Below are 12,298 nucleotides of genomic sequence, written 5' to 3'. Positions count from 1 at the left end.
TCTCTGTTCACTGTAACGATCATTAAAGAACATTCAGTATACCTTTAGTAGCTAGCGTAGCATAGACTTGCTAACACTTGATGATTTGCTAACATACTCTGCTGATGTTAGCTCCACAGGTTTTTACGTAGAAACGTTACATATTTGAAACGTATAGCGGTTAGGTGTCGGACCCTGGTTGGAGCTGGACAATGCTGTGCTATGATTGGCCGGTCTGTGTTCAAGGGGCGGGTCTTAATAAAGGGTCAATTAGCACTAAATACAAATTACAACTGAGGCTTATGGGAATGTCATTAGTTTTGCAGGTATTTGGTTATAAACCAGTATTTAATGATTTTAAAAAAGTCAGAGGATCATCAAATTTATTACAAATAATGCTGGGAGGGACATGAAAGACAAACTTAAATGGCAAGTTAATAAGAAATTTTGTTAAAACCCACAAATGTCAACCTTGTGATTGTAAAGAAAGAATACAAGGGATCAACAAAGCCAGTAGATTCATCCCTGCAGACCATTTGAGATTCATTCTGGACCAAAGTACCGGTTATCAGACAAACTTTAACATCTTTAGCGCTACACTGACGTACAGAACTAGCAAAATAAAAGTTATAAAACCAAGAAAAACTCAAATAAAAAGAAATGATACTTGGATGCTTGGACCTTCCAAATCAACATTCAATTTAAAGTTGAACCTACATGAAAAGATCTTTATTTTTAAAGCTTACTTGTCAGCAAAGTGCAATAAAATGTCTTGAAATGTACAGATCAATTAGCAACTTTAGCCACTTTCACTTCATCAGTAAACTCCTGCTCAGCAGACCGAGGCCTTCGGCTGCTTCACCCCCGGTGTGTGAAGGAGAGGTACCGCAGGTCCTTCCTTCCTGCTGCTGTCAGGCTGCACAACCAGCTCTGCTCCCAGCAGACCACATGACACATGACAATAATACAATAATAACATGACAATAAAAACCTGTGCAATACATTACACATTACACTGTGCAATAATAGTTAAAAAAGTTAAAAATAGTTGAAATAGTTGTTGTTTTTTTCTCTGTCTGTAAATATAATATTTCAGTTATTGTTGTTTTTTCTACTGTTTTTTTTTATTGCTTATTTATAATACTTGTTTTATTTTATTTTTATTTTTCATTTTTTATTTTTTATTTTTAGCTTGTCTTCTTCTACTATGTCTCTTGTGTGCACTTTACTCTACGCTGTTGTAAGCCTGCAAATTTCCCCGCTGCGGGACTAATAAAGGATTATCTTATCTTATCTTATTAACCCCTTATTGCCTGAATTTATTTACAATTATATAAACAATTAAATATTTGTGTTTTTGCTGTCATGCAGATGCTAAATTAAGTGGAGATTGTTAATTTCAATATAGCACATACAATAGATATACATTTTGATATGAGGCAAATTAGCGACATTAGGCATAATTCGGCTGCATTAAGACCGGAAGCGGTTTGAAGGGGTTAAGTTTGCACTTGTCCAAAGTGCTGAATCGGAGCTAACAGCGTGACAGCAACTGTTCCTGACACATGTCGGCAAGCACGTCTCACATGTAGAGGCAAGTTCAGACACACATCCTGACCAGGTGTCACTGATTAATCTGCCTTGGCAGTGTAAGGACAGCATTGTTTTTGGTGTTGTGTAATGCATCGTGCTCAACTGTGTGTGGAACTATATTATGGAAACAATTGGCCTGAAATAACAGATTTGTTGTCCAATAACCTGTCCAGGAAGCAGTCACACCTCCTATCACCTGCGACCTGTTGGACCTGCAGCAGAGTCTATAATATGACTATCATGTTCCTTGTGTGCACACACGTTGTTGCTTCTTTATGTTGTTAAAAAGTAAACTAAACCCTTAAACTGCGTTTTTTCAGCTGAAAACCAATGTATATTGGTATTTAATGGTGTTATTGATGGAATCGGGTCAGTTCGGAGCATTTCTTGTCACCTAGTTTCACAGTTCCCTATTATCATCAGCGGTTAATGCTGTTTGATGGGAAACCTGCACAGAACTGAAGCACCGTGGAAGTTACTTTACTCTTTACTGTGTTATTACTTAATTACATATTTATAATACTTGTTTTGATCTTGTTTTTTACTTATGTCTCTTGTTTGCACTATCCTCTCTGCTCCTGTAATCCTGCAAATCTCCCCGCTGCGGGACTAATAAAGGATTATCTTATCTTATCTTAAATTAGGGCGGTAACGAGTCAGTTTCTTGTTTCGGTGTCGCTTGGGCTTCTCCACTGCCCGGCCCTTTAAGAGGCTAGACGCAAATCCCTTTTAACTCTAGTGGGAGAAGTCGTGAACACAAATTATGACCGATTCTTTCATTCTTTTGTCACCAAAGTAAATATTGGAGAAATCAGGAGATAAATTGACTTCGTTCTCCACCTTTTTCTGTTTCAGCTTGAACATGTCATGACTTAGGAGACGAGAAGTGTAGACCATTTCAAACCATTGGCAGAACTCGTAATTCGTCACCACCACCACCCTTTCAAATAGCCTTTGAATCGCTCATGCTAATCCAATTTGCAATGAGTGTATATTGTATTTTCACTATAACAACCACTTTACAGTACTTACGTAACCATAATCATAACATTTACCGAGCTAGCTCCTGAGGCAACTCCACTACCCAGCATGCTCCTGGCTGTCTGAAAGCAGCAGGAGGTCGGTGACTGTTGAGTCCACATCTTCACAGAGACCTGGATCCATCGATCATCCAGGATCAAGCTGCTCTTGACGGGCGGGCAGCAGGACAAAGAGCTGGACTCTGTGTTTACATCATGATGCTTGGTGCTCAAACACAGTCAGAGTTGAATGTTTAATGTGAAGATGTCGGCCATATTATCTGCTCAGAGATTTGTTTTTGTTGCTGCTGTTTACATTCCTTATGATGTACATTTAAAAAGTGCACAACAGGAATGTACTACTGTTTCTGTTTTGCTTTGTTTGTCATTTGTTTGTTGTGTTACAAACTGAATTCGGTTGTGCATCCCTGTGTTGCATAATGACGATAACCAATCATTGAATCGTTGAATCCTTCACTAGATAATAAGTCATTAACGCTTATTCAGCAACTTTTGTAATGTGCTGAATGGCTTCATTTCTAGTCACAGAAAGGAGATAAAAGACGATGAACTGTCTCCTTATAGTTTCCAGGGTCGGGGCACTTCAGCCAGATCTCTCATGTTCAGTTACTCTTTAACGAAAGTACACGGCGCTGCTGAGTCACAATCAGTAGCAAACAACTGTATAACCATAAAATCTGCTTTCAAGCTTACTGCAACTTCAGGAGTGTTTCAAAGTGTGATAATTACCAGATAAATTGTTCCAGGTAGCGTTTCTGTTGAACACTGATTGCTATATTCGTGGAACTGTGTGGGTTCTGCCATCATGTCATTCCTTCATCTTTTTAAATGTACTATCCTTTTTTTCACCCTGTACATGTTATGCATCTTCTTCTTGTCTTTTCTAGATGAAATCCACACTATTTTTAAAAAACAAAATCAGTAGACTGCTTGCCCGGCCACTTTTAGAAACCTAACCAGCGCCACAAACACATGCTGGTCTATTTTAAACCTTTTGACCAGTGAGCATGATATCTCACTCAACCACAGGCAACAACCAGCACAGAACAGAAGACAAGACCTGCCAGAAAACAAAAATACAACAGTATGTAAAGAGTAGTTGCAGATGTCAAAGCTGACGTCATCTCAGTTCAGAGATTTCCGGATCCTTGCTCTGTAAAGCCTCAGGACACCTCGGGTATGACGGCTGCTTTCTGCATGTGTTTAGCTGAAGTCATGCTAACATGCTAATGCTTATTCTCTGAACTGCATGTTTATATGGCCTCCATATGTTTGAGTTGGAGGTCCAGCTGCTCAGAGGTGGAACCAGTTAAAGATACTGGTCCACATGGAGACGAAAGGCCTGCATTTGTCCCAACAGGAACAATGTTCATTCATTGTATATATAATGTTCACTCTTTAGCGTGATTCATGCTTGATGGATCCGCAAAGTGACGTCACACCATCAGACTCGCCCATTTGTTGGTTCCGTACATCAGGTTTTCGTCCGTCCGTGCACATACGACATTTTCTAACTGCCCGAACGCGGATGAAAGAAGAACTTTGAGGAGCTTTGAGAGCCGCGACAACATCTGGTTCTGACGAGTGAAGCCAATTTGTAAGTGTCTTAAAACTGGCATTCTCTCTGCTGACCAGCAGGGGGGCGACTCCTCTGGTTGCAAAAAGAAGTCTGATTGTATGGAAGTCTATGAGATAATAAGATAAGATAAGATAATCCTTTATTAGTCCCAGATGTCTGAAATTTGCAGGATGATGACCCTACTTCTCACTTTATCATGTTTCAGATGTTTCAGAAAAAGTACGAGTTCAGTAGATGTTAACAGAGACATCCCCCCTCTAAACTCCTCAGTTGGTATACTTTTTATTACAGTTTGAGGCAAAACAAAAAACCACGAAAACAGATTTCACAAAAAAAGTACGAGAACAAGTTTAACGTATGAATACAAATTTGTGCAGCAAAACCTTTTCTTTCCCTCGCCCCATTAATCATCTCCCAACCCTCCAGTTCCACGTTTTGACAACCTGGATGGGTCCAAACTCCTCAGTACAATGTGCATCTTATGCATCTGTACTTTTACTTAAGTAAAATTTTTGCCTTTCGTTTTCCCTCTTACTACGCGTGTTTGGCACTGCACCAACATCCAGGAGACGAGCCCATGGATGATCCACCGTTGGTCTCGGCTCAGATGGAGCATGGCTCACTTCTGCTCCGGCAGCTGGAGAGGATGAGAGCAGCCGAGCAGCTGACGGACGTGGTGCTGCTGGCAGAGGGGGTTCCCTTCGCCTGCCACAAGGTGGTGCTGTCTGCATTCAGCCCTTACTTCCAGGTGAAGACACCATGCAACACACGTGTTCTGTGGAATCTGTCACAAAATCTGTTGATGCTCATTGTGAATCGCTGCGTCCAGGCCATGTTTACATGTGGTCTGAAGGAGACCCGTGGAGGGGAGGTACCTCTCAGAGACACGCCGGCCCAAAGCCTGCAGCTGCTGCTGGACTACATGTACCGAGCCGAGCTCCACCTCTCCAACGACAACATCCAGAGCGTGGCTGCTGCTGCCTTCCTGCTCCATGTAGACGGAGCCTTCAGGTGGGAAAAGAGAGTGGGAAGTGATCTTTATTCCACTAAACTTGAACAGTCCTCATCTTTATTAAAGGTGCAGTGTGTAGGATGTGGCGCCCTCGAGTGGTGAGGTTGCAGATTGCAGCTGGTTGAAACTTCTCCAGTTTGCCAAGTTTGTAGGAGAACTACGGTGGACGAGGCTAAAAGATGAATGTCCCTATCTGGAACCAGGTGTTGTTAAAGTATGTGAGGTCATTTACAGAATAGCAGAGCCAGTGTTTGTGTGGTGGAAAGTGAGTGGTGACAGAGAGACAGAGAGACAGAGAGAGAGACAACAGTGCAATATTATAATCCATTTCTGCAAATACATCTCCCCTAAATCTACATTTATAAGAACATTAGGGCCATCAAGGTTCTATTGGGGCTGAAATATCCTTTTATAATGGACGGTAGGACAATCAATCAATAGATCGATCAAGTTTTATTTATAGCACCTTTCAGACAAATTGAATGCAATTCAAAGTGTTTTACGAAACGACAAGATGAAAATGGAAGATGAAAAGATGAAATTAATAAAATACAACTCTGAATATATTGATCGTGGTAAAACCGTAAAAAAAAAAGATTCATTAGAGCGAAATAAATCAAAAAAACTTTAACCGTAGCGTAAAATCATGTTTGAAGAAGTTTTGATTATATTTTGTCCCATCACCTCGTTGTTGTTGCTGCTTCAGGTTGTGTCAGAGCCACATGGAGGCACGTTTGGACCCTTCCAACTGTGTCGGACTGTACCACTGGGCCAGAGGCCTGGGGGCCGCCCGTCTGGCCGACTGCGCTTTGAGATACCTGCGCCAACACTTTGAACAGGTGGGGTAGTCATTATCAATTGTTTCGTATAGATTTTCTAAATTAGTGCAATAAGTAATTATTCTTGGCTCCTTTCATAAATTCATGCTTCTATCCATCAGGATTATTAATATGATTTTAAACATAAATGCTGTGTGATTCTCCAGCTTTAAAGGATCAGAAGATTACCCCAAGTGTTTGTTTCTCACATCCCCAGAAATAATAATAGAGCCACACCACTCTATTTAAATAAGATGTTGTTTCTATTCCATTATATGTCATGGCATATTGAAAAAGGTTTGTAAATTATAAATAGGCTACTGGAAGAAGGTCTGGATGCTTCCTCATGAATAACTAAACCTGATTTAAGTAAGGGATTTGTCGTATTAAATATATATATTATCCTGCCAATGACTACATACAGCTATTTTAAAAATACATAAACACAAACTGCTCTTTTTGTGATGAATATTCAGAAACAGTTTTATCTTCTGCTGATTTGTCAGTAATCTTCAAAAACCCAAGAAAAGAATACAAATATGTTTTAATAATACATTTTATACTGATGTTTGAAAAATCTTCTATTTATGAATATAAATTCAACAATAAAATATATATATTTGTCGGTTTCCTGAAAGATCTTGAACATGACGTGAAACTACTTTCTGATTCGACAAAAAGCTTCAAGGCACATAATATCTATATGTTTTATATATATATATAACTATATATATAAATATATAACTATTAAGAATATGTCATATTAAACATATATATTATCTATATATATATTAATATATAACTATATATATAAATATAGTGACGTTAAGAATGTGTCATATTAAACATAGATATTATCCTGCCAATCACTACATACAGATATTTTAAAAAGACATAAACACAAACTGATGTTTTATGATGACACAGTTTTGTTCTCACACCAAGAAACTCTGGCAACTCTGCTGATTTGTCAATTATAATATCATTAAAGACTCTATTCTTATTATTGTCATTATGCTTATTATTCTAATTTATTTTTTTTTTCTTTTCAAATTTTTTTTATTTATTCATTTTTTATTTGTGTTTGGTTTCTTCAAAAACCCAAGTAAAGAGATCTAAAATGTCTAATAATAAATAAGGAAATAATGTCGGCATAAATCTTGTAATCATGAATATAAATGTAATATTAAAAAAAACAAATTTAGTTGTTTTCCCAAAGGATGTTTCCTGGCTCATTAGTTATCTTATTTAAATCGGTTTTCTTTTGTAATATAAAAAACTAAATAAAAATAGGGTCAGTAGCCAACTGAAAAAAACATGATGCTGTGGTTTGTTTTTTTCCTCCTGATCTCCACAATTTGCTGAGTCACCACACATTTCACCAGTGTTTCACACTAACTTTCAGCTGCTTAATGATGCCAGTAGGTGGCAGAATTCACTTGCCCTTTTTCTTACAGCTCAGCTTTTGAGATGCTTTTGGGACTTACAGAATATTGCTTTGGCTGCTTTTAACTGCACCACTCTTTGCCACCATCCACAGCATTCTGTTTCTCTCCCCGCTGTCTCCAGGTTTGTGAGGAACAGGAAGTGCTGGAGCTGGACGGCCAAAGTCTCGGGGATCTGCTGGGTTCGGATGACCTCAACATCTCGCAGGAGGAGGTGGTGCTGGAGCTGGTGCTGCGCTGGGTGGAGAGGAGGAGGGGGGACCCGCGGAGTGAAGCCCAGGCCGTGGAGTTACTCCGGCGGGTCCGGCTGGAACTTGTGGACCCTGGATTCCTCCGTAAAGCTTGGAGGAGAAACCCGGTGAGATAGGAGAGGTCATAGAAGTCTCCACTGTTATAAAAGACTGAGTTGTTATCAGAATACCGTGTCTGTACGTTAATCTTCCAGGTTTTGCTGAAGGATGCTGAGTGCTGTGGGATGTTGGACGAGGCCCCCCAGACCTCCAGACCGGCCCTCCGTTACGGCATGGAGACCACCGACCTGCTGCTCTGCCTGGGCGGGGTGAACAAGGAGGGAAAGCCTGCCCGCCGTGGAGGACTAGCCGACCTCAGTTTCTGCTTCGCCCCCCACGGAAGAAGGACTCACTACATCCCCTCTCCACTGAGGGGGTGCGGAGGCTCGGGACAGATCACAGCCGGGGCCGTGACCCGGGACAACGACATAGTTGTGGCCGTAGAGGCGGAGGACCGACACAGGATGAAGAGGGTGGATGTCTACAGGTGTGTGTTTGTGTGTTATTCATGTTGTGGGAACGTTAATCTGTTTACACAGTCACAATGTGCACAACATGCACAACATGCACATCCCCTGAACATAAATCATTACGTTTAAAGGTAGAAAAGTCTCCAGGAAATGAATGTAAGTCAATGTTATGACCTTTAAAGCAGAGGTTCCCAACCTGAGGTCCGAGGCCGCCAAAGATCACAGCCAGGATTCTCCTCCTCTTAGGTTGTCAAAATCAAATCTCAAATCATAATAATGGATGGATAATTTATACAAAAGTGTGTATACAAAACTATTTAAGAAGATATATTTTATTTGTACTACAGTAAAATCCATCAAGACACCATGACTTTATTTATGTTGAAGTTATATTCCTTAAGGAAAGTTGATTTAAAAAACATACTTACTCATTTAATACCATAGACTTTATATAACAAGTGGACGTGGGTTTGTAAACTTCAGCCTTGAGCTCGGCGTTTTGGCCGTCGCCATCTTGGATTTTTGCAAACAATGAACAGGAAGTGACCATATATGGACTGAGGAGGAGTGACGTAGAGACGCCGTATACGTCTCTGGTGTCGACCTGTCAATCAGTGTGTAGCCCCGCCCTAAAGCATCCCCTGCTTTATGGTCTGTTTGACTCTAAATGGAGCATCATTTACTAAATGAACATCATGCTGTATTGAAGAAGACTTGAAACTAGAGATTGAGACCATAAACTCATGTTTACAATGTTTACTGAGGGAATAAATCAAGAGAGAAGTAGAGTCATTTTCTCATAGACTTCTATACAACCAGAGGAGTCGCCCCCTGATGGACACTAGAGAGAATGCAGCTTTAACACATGAAGCTTTGACTTCACTTTTCAGACCTGGTGGTTGAAGTTTGTGAACCACTGCTCTAAAGTGATGGAACCACTACGTGTATTTTTGTGCTCACATGAGTTAGTTCACCATCTAACCTGTCTGCGTTCTAGGTACGACCGTTCTGAGGAGAACCGCTGGGCGCCGCTGTGCTCCGCAGCACACCGGGACATGTACGGGTTGGGGCTGTTGGGCGACGCCGTGTTTCTGATAGGAGGCCAGGTGAGAGTGTCTGGTCACTACGTGGTCACGGACAGCGTGGAGAGATGGTCGCTGAAGAGAGGAGGCAGCTGGCTCAGCTTCGCCCCTCTGCCTCTCCGCTTAGCCTGCCCCTGCACCGTCAGCCTGAAGGAGCATCTCTATGTGATGGGAGGATGGACACCTCAGGTATCACAGGCCTGTTAGAAAATACTATGAATGCCAGTCGTAAATACCCACCTTAAAACATTTCAAATCCGTGAACAAAATCCTCAGTTTGAATAAAGAGATTCAGTGTATTCAGAAAGTTAGTTCCTTTTTTTAAAATCAACTTTCTTTAATGAAAATAACTCGTCAGCTTCGTCAACACAAACACAGTGAAGGCATCTTGATGGATTTTACTTTTATTGGAGTTATTGGAAATATTTGGATCACAATAGTCTGATACAATCCGTCACAGCCACCACTGTAATCTAATGCTACACGTAGTATAATACTAATACTGATCTTGATCTGAAGCTGTGCACAAATACCAGGTTTAAGACTATTTTTGAATGAGAACAAATAAACTGACCATAAATCGGTTTGCTTCCCGTCCCGACCAATATGTACTTCAACGTTAATGCTCGATGTCACAACTTCTGACGTACACTTTCTACATTCAACTTGTGTTTTCCCAAAGATAAAATAAAACTAAAGAAACAAAATGATCCAATGCTCACAAACTTTATTGTCCTCTTTGTGTCAGTCAAATCAGTGGCTACGCATTCAAGTCATCATTTGTACCAAATTGATTTTAACAAAGCTACTTAGCTTGCTGGCTTGACTTTAAACGGTACAGTAATAAATATCAGAAAGAACCAGCTGTGCATTGAGAAAGTAGAGCGCTCCTGTTACAGTCGACAGGAACGCGGCTGCAATCCAACTGTTGACAATCAAAAGCACAATTATTAAAAAAGCCTTAATAATCTAAAAGTCCACACATTTCTGACAAAAGTTGCATTAGTTAAATGTCACACATTTTCCGTGCACCAATCAGGATTTTGCAATATTTGAATCAGAATGTGAGTTGTTTGCTTATGTTTCCAGCCATGTCAATAAAATGTGATCAAATCACACGCCTTCTCATGAAGCATGTGTGTTATCATTTGTTGAGCTTACCATAAAAATAATGTCAGCTTATAAAGTAATTTAACTTCCTTGTATATGCAGTCATAAATATTTTATTTCAGAGATAAATACTGTCCATAGGCTGTAAATCAATTATGTGTAGAATTGAAAATACTTTGGCGCCCTCTAGCAGGGCAGGACTGGGATAACCAGTAATGCTGGGAATACCTCTTTTTCTGTTTTTCTGTTCATGCCAGTAGCAACTCTTTTAGTTTAAAACCTTCTCAGTCCGTCTCTTTTACCCCCCCTCAGCACCAGCCTCACGATGAGCCCGACAAGCTGAGTAACCGCGTCTTTCAGTTCGACCCGGGCAAGGACAGGTGGACCGAGCGAGCCAGGATGAAGTACTCCAGGTACCGCTGCGGCACGGCAGTCCTCCATGGAGAAATCTACATTCTAGGTCAGACTACCAGACTGTAGCCCTGAGTATTTATTCTGAATGAGAGAGATTATGGAGATGATGTGTGTGTGTGTGTGTGTGTGTGTGTGTCTGTCTGTCTGTCCTTCAGGTGGTATAGGATGTGATGGAGAGGACTGTGGACAGTCACGTCGCTCTCTGAGCTCTGTGGAGATCTTTAACCCGGAGACGGACACCTGGAGGGCCGGACCCACCCTGCCCACGTCTTTACTCACCCTCCATACCAACGCCTCTAATGTGGGAGCGGTGGAGGGCAAGCTCTACCTCTGTGGATACTACAAGGGGGCCGGTCAGTTAGTGAATGCCTTTTGTCTCTTATTCTACATCCACACTAATACGTATCCACTTATAACAGAGGGTTTAAAACAACAACGATCTCCGCCCACACGGGTGTTTCTGCACCTTTTTAGAAATACAAAAATTTGTAGAAACTAATCATGTGGCTATTTGCATACACTGCCGTAGTAAACAGGAAGTAGATTGGTTGCTTAGCTACAGAAAATACGACATAATACTTTACTCTTTCACAATAAAAGGTTGTGCTTGGAAGAGGGGCATTGTTTTTGTATATCTATGATTCTATATTATAGAGTTTCGTGTTGTAAATTCAAACTCTATTATGTTGCAAATTTGTAGGTTTTTTATCACAAATTAGACACTTAGTCTGAGAGAATATCTGAGTTTTGTTCTTGTAAATTCATGATTCTATAAACTTGCATTTTTGGAAGTTCTTCTAAAGTAAATTTACGATTTTATAATCTCTCTAATTTGAGATTTTTACTCGTATATTTGATGCTTTAATCTCTGAGAACATCTGATTTTTTTCCTTGAAAATTCATGAATGTATAATCTTGCAAATTTGTGTTTATTTTTCTTGTAAAGTGACACTTTGATCTCAGAATATAAAAAGAAATTCTCATAAATGTAAGACTTTAATATATTATATTAAGTATATATATATTAAGTATATATATATATATAAATAAACATATTCAGTTCTTGCCCATACGTCCCCCTAAATGCTGCACACTGTTCCTTTAAATTATGCCAGCTAACCAAAGAGGCAGTGTCTCTGGAAATTAGATTTTGGGTCAGCCATAACTTACATACTTTCTCTCACGACTGCAGGCCGTCATGAGATCATCACCAAGGAGATTTTGGAAATGGACCCTGCAGACAATGTGTGGACGGTGGTGCAAAGACGAGCAGCCATGCATGACAGCTATGACGTCTGTCTGGTGGCGAACCTCAACCCTCGAGACCTCGTCACACCCTAATTCATCTCCGCCTGACTCTAAGCAACAACGCTCGGAGCCAGGATGTTTGAGAAATGAGCTTCTGTCCTCTTAACCTCATACAGCGTTATCAAAACCCGATCTGACTCCTGGACTCTGCATGTATA

General features: G+C 40.4%; 1 protein-coding gene across 1 annotated transcript; it reads left to right on the top strand.

Annotated features, from left to right (window-relative positions):
• Positions 1 to 4,768: 4,768 nt before the first annotated feature.
• Positions 4,769 to 12,173, top strand: LOC129099532 (kelch repeat and BTB domain-containing protein 12-like). The gene is made up of 9 exons (XM_054608788.1): positions 4,769 to 4,939; positions 5,021 to 5,202; positions 5,910 to 6,042; positions 7,591 to 7,824; positions 7,912 to 8,243; positions 9,224 to 9,497; positions 10,731 to 10,878; positions 10,988 to 11,185; positions 12,025 to 12,173. Exons 1-9 carry the CDS (start codon positions 4,769 to 4,771, stop codon positions 12,171 to 12,173), a joined length of 1,821 nt encoding a protein of 606 aa, XP_054464763.1.
• Positions 12,174 to 12,298: the final 125 nt, after the last annotated feature.

This window comes from Anoplopoma fimbria, chromosome 12 (assembly GCF_027596085.1).
Source record: "Anoplopoma fimbria isolate UVic2021 breed Golden Eagle Sablefish chromosome 12, Afim_UVic_2022, whole genome shotgun sequence".
Lineage (NCBI taxonomy): Eukaryota > Metazoa > Chordata > Actinopteri > Perciformes > Anoplopomatidae > Anoplopoma > Anoplopoma fimbria.
This window is presented reverse-complemented; position numbering and strand designations above follow the sequence as displayed.

What these genes read in the sequence shown, in the direction of transcription:
- LOC129099532 (XM_054608788.1), top strand. Translation starts at nt 4,769, where the DNA reads ATGGATGATCCACCGTTGGTCTCGGCTCAGATGGAGCATGGCTCACTT. An exon ending in CATGTAGACGGAGCCTTCAG is followed by an intron (nt 5,203 to 5,909) that starts GTGGGAAAAGAG and finishes TTGCTGCTTCAG; the next exon opens with GTTGTGTCAGAGCCACATGG. An exon ending in AAGAGGGTGGATGTCTACAG is followed by an intron (nt 8,244 to 9,223) that starts GTGTGTGTTTGT and finishes TCTGCGTTCTAG; the next exon opens with GTACGACCGTTCTGAGGAGA.